General features: G+C 41.8%; 1 protein-coding gene across 1 annotated transcript; it reads right to left on the bottom strand.

Moving 5' to 3' along the window:
• Nucleotides 1-2063: 2063 nt before the first annotated feature.
• LOC123114610 (putrescine hydroxycinnamoyltransferase 1-like) lies at nt 2064-3497 on the bottom strand. The gene is made up of 3 exons (XM_044536094.1): nt 3379-3497; nt 2927-3247; nt 2064-2823 (listed from the first exon to the last, which is right to left on the bottom strand). Exons 1-3 carry the CDS (start codon nt 3495-3497, stop codon nt 2064-2066), a joined length of 1200 nt encoding a protein of 399 aa, XP_044392029.1.
• Nucleotides 3498-11712: the final 8215 nt, after the last annotated feature.

Genomic DNA, 11712 nt, shown 5'->3' with positions numbered 1-11712 from the left:
TCACCATACTTTAGCTTCTTCTCATCGTGAATTCCCAGACCGCATTCTTTGTGCTCATAGCCGACAAGACCACATACTTTACAAAACCTAGCCAACTTCTCATACCGCACCAAATAAACTTGCCGCTCCTTTGCACGGACAATACTCAAAAATTTTGTGAGAGGCTGCTGAATATCAAGATTCACTCTTACCCTGATATGGTCACCACGGGAATTGCCGTTTAACCTCATCTCCAAAATCTCACCAGCACACTTCAGTAGTTTCTCCCCAATATTCCTTTTGCAGTATGGATCCGGCAGCTTGTGGATTTGAAGCCAAATAGGCATATGAACGAACACCACGTCCTCGGCTCGGCTGAATCCGTCATACTTGCACAAGAGCACCGCCCAGTTGTGGAACAGCCAAGGTCCTTGATGCATGATGCATTCCCAATCACCCAAGCACGAGGCTTGGACAACAAATCTATTGGGGCCGATCGGGCGAAACCTCACGCTCTGCGCTGGATTCCAGGCCACCTCATATGCTTGTAGAAAGCCGATGTGCTGAAGTTTTTGTCCGTGTGAACCCTAGCAAGGGCCAGCCACCGGACGCTTTCATTGATCTCGGGATCATCCTCATCGATCTCGACATCCTGGAACTCCGCCGCTTGTTGCAGAGTTCGCGTCCGAGGGGGATGCCATCGGCCCACAGGTGGGGGGGCGGGATCGTCGGGGTCTGTAGGCGAAGGCTAGATACGAACGAAGGGAACCGGACTCGAAGGCGATCAGATTGCCTCAGAGGGGAAAACCCTAGCAGCCAGCGTAGGGGCTTCTTGACCTACTGGGGACAAATTAGTTTCATTTTTTAGAGATGACAGAGAATTTAGCTGTCTCTTTTTACAAGAGAGAAAGAGAGAGAGAGAGAGAGAGAGAGAGAGAGAGAGAGAGAGAGAGAGAGGTGCTGAGTACGGTAATTTGTGCTGGTTCTGTATGCTTGACAATCTACAATCCTATGATCTTAGTGGTATATTTTTCCTACTTTAGAGTCCGCCCCACCTTAAAATATTTCCGTCCTCTGCCACTCATGACGAGAGACGAGGCAAGGCTCGACGGAAAGCCAAGGCCCACCCAAGCCCACAAAGTTGATATAGGCACTCAGCTAGGTTTCAGGCACAAGAGCCAGCCAAGTCTTGGCATCTGCCTAAAAACGGCCCAGATTTAGGTAAAAAATGATAAAACTTGTCAAATCTCACATTCCACCCCTCTAGGTCGGAATACATCTATTTAGACCAAAATCAGACGGCTTTTAGGGTGTGTTTGGATTGTGGTCAAAGTGCACCTTATCAAAATTTTGGTCATGACCCAAAGATTGGTCATTGTTTGGATGGTTGACAATTTTTTGGCATGCTAATGAACTCTAGCCAACTCTAGTTCGTTTTTCTTGCCAATGTTGGCTAAATCATAGACAACCAAAACATCAACCAAAATTTTGGCTAGCCAATGCTTTGATGGGGTAACCTTGGGCACAAACCACAAACACACCCTGGCCAGGCGCCCAATACGCTCCTCCCTACACTACGACTGTCTAGTTTTAAGGCCAGTAGGCTTGGGCTGTTGCTTTTATAACTGGCTTGCCTGACCCTCTTCCTTCCCTTAAGCTCGAGGTTCTACTTTTGTTTTAGGAAAAAACGGCTACCTATTTAAGCGCTACATTTGACGTACAACAAAGAAAGAAAAAACAGTCTTTATTTTTATTGTTACTTTTGACGCGCAACAAAGAAAGAAAAAAAGGTACTTTTGTATATTGCGAAAGTTTTCATGAAATGTTGCTCGTACATGCTTGTACTTTTTATATTTTATGTTATGTTTGTTTGTATGCTTGTACTTTTTATATTTTGCCCATTTCCGTTGAATGACAAAAAAATTAGAGCAAAGTGCCATATTGTGCCTCAACTTATCGTGAAATGTTGCTCGTACATGCATGTGCAGGGGGCACTGCTATATTATTGCAAGCTAGGCTAAAAGAGAGAGTGCATGTGGACACAGAGAGAGAGACGTACTGTATATAGTTAGACATACTACATCTCACAGTGAGGACCGGATTAGGTCGCTAAACTTGGCATATAGCATGTCGTGGAATTCCTTGATAATTGTTGCCTCGAGACACATGATGATGCGCACGCTGCCGCCGTCGCCGTCCCCGTCACCGTCCATCATGTAGACACGGCCGCCGCGCTCAGACTCGGCACGCATCATCATCACCGGCCTCCCCCATCCAAAGTCCGTGTCGTAGATGGGCATGCCAAGCCAGCTGACCACCCTCAGCTCAGTCATCGGCAAGCTGCCCTGCGCCGGCCGGCTGTCCCTCTCCGCCAGCTCGAAGTAGTCGATTGCCGACCGGACCAGCTCGTCGTCAACCCGCCTGATGGTTCCCTTGATTCGGCTGGCTACGGAGGTGAGCTCCTCCGAGACGATGCCGCGCACCTCGCTGGTGACTCCCACGCGTATGACTGCGTTACCGAAGTAGCCGGTCGGGAGCGGCGGCGCCAATTTGCGACGGATGCTGACCGGGAAGGTGAGGCGTGTGGTGGCGTCCGGCGGCATGGGCCGAGTGGTGGACACGCATTTCCAGATATGGGCGGTCAGGGCACAGAAGGTGCTGACGGCTCTGCCACCGCATGCCTGCTTAAGAGCCTCGGGCTGGTCCTTGGAGACGAGGAAGGCCTCGGACCTGAGAGGAACCCCCGACGGCTCGCACAGTTTCACCATTGGGCAGAACACAGAGAGAGCATCGGGGTGGACTGCCGGCGGGGAGCAGGGGGAGGAAGCGATGGTGGCAAGGGGGCTCCACCTCCACCTCCACGGCGGACATGTCACCAGTCCTGGAAATGGCAGCCCACGTCCGGGTGAAGTGGGACGTGCTGCTTCCGTCGACGACGAAGTGATGCACCGCCAGTCCGATGGCCACCCCGCCACACTTGAAGAAGGTGAGTTGGACGCCGCAGACGATGCTGGGCGGCTCCATGCGGGGAACAAAGAGCCTCCTTAGCTTGGACGATGGTCGGCCGTGAAAGTCAGCAATGGTGAGGTCCTCCGATCGAGCAACAACAAAGAGCACACCTTGGTTGCCGCAGTTGACCTCCGCCCGGCCATCACCGTCATCGTCGATGCGGCCGGCCAAGGAGTAGAAGGTCACCAAGGCCTTGGCCAGAGCGGCCTTTAGCCTGGTAGCGTTGAAGAAGTCGTCGGTGGCTTGGACGCCATCACCCCTTAGGTATATAAAAGACGGCTGGACTTCCCGTGCAAGGAAAAGGCTTGGATTCACGTCCAAAAAACCTAGTCAAATTTGGATGGTTTTGTTCGAACTTTTCAAAACGGTTTGGTCTGAAACTGGCTGCACCTTGTGGGTCCTTTTCGAGGTGGTAAACGACCTCGGATGGAAAAGCGATCAAAAGCAATTTTGATTGTTTCGACGAGACGAACAACTTTCATATTGAACAATTTTTGACCAGAGGCCATTTTGAGGCCAAATCTCTCCTGCAAAACTGGTAATTATTCACGCAACTCATCAGACATACTCACATGTGTGTCTGGTCCCGGGCATCATATTTTTCTCACTGCAGGGTTGCGTTGTGCGGGCTCTAACTTTTGCATACGACCTCGGATTAGGATGATGTTTATATGAAAATCGATTGTTTCGACGAGACGAAGACAATTCGTGTAGTTTTCTATATGAGGCCGTCTTGGGGGGAGTAATCAGCCGAACAGTGTTCTAAATACAAAATCTCAGTACATTGAACACAAGATGAGATCGGATGACTATGGCCCAAATATCAAAGTTTCTCCTTTTGATGATACGGAACTTTCTCATTTTGATCATTTTTCTATTTGAGACTTTCTTAATTATGTTTTTGACAATGCCAAAATCTGGTGTCAACAGTAGTGGCAATAGATGGATGAGCCCATGACCTTGAAGTCACCGTATGTGTACTCACAAGTTAAACTTTCGGACCCACATTCTTAGGGATTCATTTCTGCATCTATTGTCTAAAAATAAATAAATTCTGCAGCTATTAACGAAGCTCCTATTTGCGGCTTACTGCATGTAGTAGGCAAGCACCGCGGGAAATGACTCTAGATGAGCCAATTGCTCCTATATCCCATCAACACATATATTTTTATTTATCATTAGACAAAATTGAAAAATTGGTTATTTATTCAATAACCTTAAAATTATTCTTATGAATTAGTTCAATAATTGGAAAAAAAATGATGTAGAGTAGAAAGAATTAGTAAGTATTTATGAGCAGAACTAAAAGGATCATCTCATGGTAAAAAAAAGTTCCTGGACGCAGAAAATATATTCATGTATTTTAAAAGAATCATAAATTTGGTACAAATTGTTCGTACGAAGTTTTTCAAAAGTATCAGAAATATATGTTCTTAATTCATACACCTTTAAAATGTATTTTGTATTTTTCCCAAAAGAAAGGGAAATAGAATAAAAAATAACTAAGAAAATAAATAAGACTAAAAACACAAATAGAGTAAGAAAGTAAACAAATAGACATAAAATAGGGAAACAAAAGGAAAAGCAGCAAAAATGAAATAAAAAGGAAAAAAATCTATTGTAGTGCATGCATGTATTCTAATTGTATCAGTACCACATGATCATATCAGAACTTCATCTAGTCTATCTTATGACTAAATGTCTATTTGTTTGCTCTGCATTCTTTTTGTATTCAAACATGAGTATGTTGCTTTCAATTTCTAGGACTTGAACCCGCAACTTATTACTTATGGAAAGCCTATTTGCCGCTTATAGTATGCAATAAGCAAGCTCCAGCCTGAAACGACTCTAGATGGTCCGACCACAGGTGCGGCCCATCAACATATTATTTCATTTTATTCTAAAAAATCAAAAAATATTATATATTTAGTAAATATAAATAATTTTAATAATTGGGAAAATATAATATAGAGTAAAGTAAATATTGATGTGCTTAATATTGATACTTATATGTTTGAAATAAAATGTACAGCTTGTAGTAAAAATAGCGTTCCTATGCACTAGAGAAGTATTCTTGTATTTCAAAAGAGTCCATATATTTACAAATACTTTCATACAAAATCTTTCATATATGCCAGAATATATGTTTATGCAATTTACAATGTTTTGTGTTTTCTCATAAAGAAAAAAAGAAATAAAAAGATTAAAAGTAAAAAATTGTAAAAGGGAAGAATGAAAAGGATGGAAAAAAGGAAACATAAAATACAGAGGAAAAAATGTCACAACCTGTTGGACCCGGCGTGGGTGATCATTTTCCTTTGCTTATGGTTGGATAGAAAAGTGGGCCTCGGATCCGGCCTGAGATATATCTTTTTGATGCCCTTTTTTTGAGAAACAATCTTTTTAATGCTTGGGTCCTCGCATCACGCGAGAGAAGCTTCTGACTCGTGCGGGTGTATGGGCCGGCCCAGTGCGGGGGAGACAACTGCCTTGTTTTTTTCCTGTTGTTTTCACATTTTCTTTCATTTTTGGAATTTCATTTTTTACTTTTGTTTACACTTTGAAATATTCTAAACATATACATTACAAAAACATACATTATGTAGTGTTTGAAAAATGTTAAATATTTATAATATTTTTGACCTTGTATATGTAAAATGTATAAAAAATATAGAATGTGTGTGGAAATAGTTGATCATGTATTTAATTTTTTTAATCAAGCATTTGAAAAAATGTTTAAAAAGTATTTGAAAAGTGTTAATCAAGCTTTTTTTAAATGTTAGACGTGTATATAAAAAAGTTGACCAAGTATTAAAAAAAATTAATCTTGTATTTAGAAAATGTTAAATGTGTATTGAAAAATGTAACGATGTACTAAAAAAATATTAATCTTGTATTTTATGTCCTTAATCAGCCTACATTTGGCCCGCATAAAGAAAAATAAAATTGGTCAGCCAAAAATCTATAATTATGGATGGAATCCAGTGGATGAATCGAAATGTTTTCGTTCTCACATTTTTTTCGAAAAGGGGGACTCCCCGGCCTGTGCAGCAGAACAATGCATACAACCACCTTTATAGAAAAAAAGGATGTTCAACAAAGTCTTGAAGTCTGAAAATAAATAAATGGCTAGCTCACAAAGAGTCACAACGCCAAAAACAAAAGGCCGAAAAGCCACAACTGGCTGGCATAATAAAGATAGGTAAACTAATCGCCTATCCTATTACATGACCGTCATCCAAACCGGTTGAAGATATCCCGCGCTACCATCTCCCAGCGGACAGATACAGTAACCAAACGCTCCCTGGCCTCCGTCGGAGTGAGTAAGGACCACATACGGATCAACGCAGTAGCTCGAAATAAAACCTGCAAAAAATGAATAGTTGTTGTTCTATTAAAAGCCAAATCATTTATGCAGTTCCAAATTGCCCATAACAACGCACATACTCCTACGCGAATGTGTCTAGCTGTTTCGGACTGTATCCCAACAAGCCACGTTCCAAATAATGAACTGGCCGAATTCGGAGGAGTAATGTTAAAGGCAATTTGCACCATGTGCCATAAAACTCTCGCCAACGGGCAATCAAAGAATTGGTGCTTGATGGTTTCGTCCCGATCACAGAAACTACACTTAGTAGATCCTGTCCAGTTGCGCTTAACCAAATTATCCTTTGTTAAAATGACTTGTTTATGTACAAACCACATAAACACTTTAAGTTTCAAAGGAACCTTGACTTTACAAACATGTTTGGATCTAGGAATAACACTAGAGTTAATGACATCGATATACATCGACTTAACTATGAATTCTCCAGACCTAGTTAGCTTCCAACACAACTGATCGGGCTGATGAGCTAGCTGAACCTCCACTAGTCTACTCATCAGATGAAGCCAAGCTTCCCACCGGTCACCAATAAGCACCCTCCTAAACTGAATATTAAGAGAAATGGACTGCATAATCGTTGCAACGAGAGCATCACGTCGCTGAACAATACGATACAGAGACGGATACTGAAGCGCCAACGGCGTTTCACCAAGCCAAGTATCCTCCCAGAAGCGAGTGTTGTTACCATTGCCAACAATGAACTTTGTTCTATTAAAGAAAGAAGCTTTGACTCTCATAAGCCCCTTCCAAAACAGCGAGTCAGTCGGTCTCACTGTCGCCTGCAACAAAGTCTTAGAATGCAAATACTTGTTCGAACAATCTGCGCCCAAATTGCCTCAGTCTCAACTGATAACTTATACAACCATTTATTGAGAAGGCATTTGTTCTTGACTTCAATATTTTCAATACCAAGGCCCCCCTGGTCCTTTGGTCGACAGATGATTCCTATTTGGCGAGTCGGTACTTTCTCTTTAGCTCATCACTCAGCCAGAAGAATTGAGATCGATAAAAGTCCAGCCTTTTCCTAACCCCAACTGGGACTTCAAAGAAAGATAAGAGAAACATAGGCATACTCATGAGCACCGAATTAATAAGAATCAATCGGCCTCCATATGACATAAGTTTGCCCTTCCAGCAACTCAGTTTCTTCTCAAACCGATCCTCGATACACTTCCATTCTCTGTTTGTCAGCTTACGATGGTGAATGGGTATACCTAGGTACGTGAAAGGTAATGCTCCCAATTCACATCCAAACAATTGCTTATAAGCCCCTAGGTACGTGGAAGTTAATCTTCAAACCGGTCAACAGTTCAAATAAGCATAACACCAGCTTCATATTTCTCGCTTTTGCCAAGTCGTGCTCCATAAAGATGATTGTATCATCAGCGTACTACGGGATGGACACGCCACCATCTACTAGATGAGGCACCAAGCCACCCACCTGACCAGCCTCCTTTGCCCTACCTATCAAGATTGCCAACATATCAACTACGATGTTGAACAAAATTGGAGACATTAGATCACCTTGTCTCAGGCCCTTGTGTGTCTGGAAATAATGACCTATGTCGTCATTCACTTTAATTCCAACACTCCCTTTTTGCGTGAAAGATTCTACTTGGCTTCGCCAAGCTTCATCAAAACCCTTCATGCGTAAGGCCTGTTGAAGGAAAAGCCACTTGACCTTATCGTACGCTTTCTCGAAATCCACCTTGAAAACAACTCCATCAAGTTTTTTCGTGTGAATCTCATGGAGCGTTTCATGAAGGACCACAATCCCTTCAAGGATGTTCCTGTCCGGCATGAAAGCAGTTTGAGTAGGCTGCACCACAGCATGCGCAATCTGTGTGAGCCTATTCGACCCGACCTTGGTAATTTTTTTGAAACTAACATTAAGAAGACAGATGGGCCTGAATTGCTCGATTCAGCCTATGTTCTTATCTCATTTGAGACATATCCTACATACCGAAATATTTGATCCCCGCTAACTCTAATTCTCTCAACATGCAACTATGTCACCTCATCATGTCACATGCATGAGAGAACACTTAGATTAGCATGCACTATGCATGTTATTCATATTCAATTTCCACTAATTTCAATTCTCTGGGCATGCACCTATACCAAATTGCCATGCCATCATGCGAAGGAAAACACCCATATCATCATGGACTATGCATGTTACTCGTATCAAGAAATATTCGACAACTTAGAATAATCAAATGCAATAAAGTTGTATTTTACTTTGAGTCCACATATACTGATGTTCCATACACCCAATTCTCACTTAAATAATTGCACCATATTCCCTTCATATACCCAATTCTCACTTAAATAATTGCACCAAATTCCCGCAGCAACGCGCGGGGTATCATCTCTACTGTTCTAAAAGACTATGAAAAGAAAACATCCAAGAATGAATTTTATGCCTCTGCCATTCAACTTGTACCCTGTATGTATGAGCAAGGAAAGAATAGTGGTGAGATCAGCCGGCAAGTGTGGTTCCATTTGGTTCGTTCGTGTGGCTGCATCTAATCCAGGCCACCGGTCGGGTCACTTGGATGCATATATATCGTGTGACAATTCATGTAAGTCAACATGCGCTGCCATTTTTTTTAAAGTCCTATACTGAGCTGCTCTTTACATTCCAATGGGCTGCTCTTTACATTGTGTCCACATCTCACACAGTCACACCACTCATTATACCCCCTTGACCATGCTGAATATATCTTAGTTAACTCAGGACCTCATCTTCTTAATCATATAAAGAAGTGCCATAGCTTAATTGTGTGTAGATATTATTTCTCCTCCCATGAATCCATGTACTGCTACTACTCAATTGATTGATCCATCATTGTCTATAGATCCATGATCGATATTCTACTTGACTTGTTAACTTGTAGCTAATCTGAATCAACTAGTACGATGTCGAGTTGTCGAAACCGATCGATCTGTATAAAAGTTGATACCATATACTAGCGAGAATGATACTAGCAGATCGATAGACACATGCAATGCAATTAAGGCATTCTGGTATGCATATCGATCAGCGCATCAAAGAATCGTATGACCGTCTTTATCATTGTATAAGTGATGACTATTACTAGTTGATGAGTACATGATTGATGGATGGACAACCTACCTATAGGATGCATACATGTATATACACTTTGATTCTGTATATCCATGATTTAGTTTTTGTCTGTGTGAATGTGATGATGAGTAGATACGCACACAGTAGATGGTTGCATATATCCATGATCCATTCGGCTACATGCGTGAGATGGATGAAGTGGAGTGAATGAATGACAGCGCTGCTAGGAGGATCACGAGCACACACGTGCGCTGAAAGCAAACACCCATTCACTCTACTCTCTGGATCACATGAGTACACGGATACGAACAAGGAGTAGTACACGTAACTCTATCCAACTCCGAGCGCAGCCGTATAATAATTTTAGAGGCCCGTTTATAACTTTAAGAGGCTTTGGAGTGCACTACCACATTCAGACTTGCTAAAACTGTGACTATATTTTTCGGTCATCTCGAGTCCATTTGACGGTGAGAGACACACAAAAATTTATGATCTCATCTTTTTTTCATGGGACACATACATCGGCATTGCAACTCGTCACCACATTAATCGTGCTCGGCTAGAGGTTTTCATCTCTGTCCGATTCCCCTCCAAGGCACTGAGCCCTTGGTCACACAGGGAGGTCCAGTTCGTGGTCTTTCTAGAGTGTACCACCGTCGACTGGCGGCATGGCCCACAGCTCTCCAAGTGTGGCATGTCAGCCAGAGAAGAGGAGGGATGTGCTGGGGGGGGGGGGGGGGGGGGGGGGGGGTGAAGCAACGACTGAGAACTCGTCAGCGCAGGGGAAAATTGAAGAGAAAGTCCAAAAGAAGGTACATCATTCGTAACCCATAGACCCGCAGTTGCCAGCCCGCCACTTCTCCTACATCTCTATTTTGGAAGTTGCTCTAATAGCTTACTAGACTACCTAGTGTATGCATGCAATTTATTAGGGAGCGATAAGCTTAGGCCTAGCAACAATAGCCTTTGCAATTTTTACAAAACATACAATCACTAGAGTGCATCACACAAGCTAGCGTAGCTCTATGCGTAATTCCATGCTAGTTCGGCCATTGAATTTAGGTTTGGCAACTAAATACTCTACTTATTTTTTTTAAAGAAAGCTTAGATAAGTATTCTTTTTTTTTGTTTATTGGGCTCATCTTGCAAATCACATCAATACGACTTAAGTGCTAGTAATACTTATGCTACTAGCCTACCGCAGGACTTAATGGCCTAGCTAGGTGCTGATTCATGTACTTCTATGCATAGTTTCTAAGTTTCAAACTAATTAAAGTATTCACTTTGGTTTAAGTCAAATTTGCTTAAGTTTGACCATGCGCATCATACTGATGCTTCGCTTATGAGCTGGATTGGCTCTTGGCGCACTACCATATATGGAAATCTTCATTTTTGTGTAGATCTTCATTTTTTGCTGATTTCCCCCTTTTATCATCAAACCCGCAACAACTTGCCAAAACAATGTGATTTGTGCATTTATTGGGAAACTTGAACTATATTTCGAAGAAAAGCCTTAGAAATATAAAGATTAAACTTTAGGAAAATATCTATGTAAAATACACTCATCAATCACACCACATTGCGAATATAGAACATGACTATAGAAACAATATATGTCAAGAATGTGTGGATGATGGAACATCAATAATTTGGAAATATTGTTGGAAGATTTTTTTTTGGCTTAACAGTGCAAATATATATGTCAATGTATGAGTACACTAGTGACATACTTCCGAGGCTTGTCAGGCATGCCGGCACGGTCCTTTAGTATGACAATTTTTGGCGCACAATAGCAATTATCTTCATAGACGCATTTACGTACTACCAACCTCTTATATAACATTCATTTCCAACATTTTCCCTACCCACTCTTTTTATCTACTATGCATATTAGCTTTGTTCTAAGTCAAACTTTATAAATTTTGATCGAGTTTATAGAAAATAATATGAATATTTCCAATGAGAAATATATATTATGGGGAAATATAAATGTAGGTAATATATTTCCCCATTTGTAGGTTTCAGTACTGACAAAGGGTTCAAGTTATGCTGACAAATGTTAGTTTTCATTCATATATTCTTTTCATATCTTCTAATTTGTTCGAAGAAATTTCCACACAATAAAAGCAGAAGGTTAATTCTTTACTCGGTCATTTTCAAGAAAAAATAGCGCACTATTTCGGTGCTAGCATATGGGGAGATCCCACGCTAATTTTTGCCAATTTTGCTCGCTATGGCGCTATTGGCG

This window comes from Triticum aestivum, chromosome 5B, assembly GCF_018294505.1.
Source record: "Triticum aestivum cultivar Chinese Spring chromosome 5B, IWGSC CS RefSeq v2.1, whole genome shotgun sequence".
Classification (NCBI taxonomy): domain Eukaryota; kingdom Viridiplantae; phylum Streptophyta; class Magnoliopsida; order Poales; family Poaceae; genus Triticum; species Triticum aestivum.
This window is presented reverse-complemented; position numbering and strand designations above follow the sequence as displayed.

What these genes read in the sequence shown, in the direction of transcription:
- LOC123114610 (XM_044536094.1), bottom strand. Translation starts at nt 3,497, where the DNA reads ATGGCCTCTGGTCAAAAATTGTTCAATATGAAAGTTGTTCGTCTCGTC. An exon ending in CCTCGAAAAGGACCCACAAG is followed by an intron (nt 3,248 to 3,378) that starts GTGCAGCCAGTT and finishes TATATACCTAAG; the next exon opens with GGGTGATGGCGTCCAAGCCA. An exon ending in GTGGCCATCGGACTGGCGGT is followed by an intron (nt 2,824 to 2,926) that starts GCATCACTTCGT and finishes GTGGAGGTGGAG; the next exon opens with CCCCCTTGCCACCATCGCTT.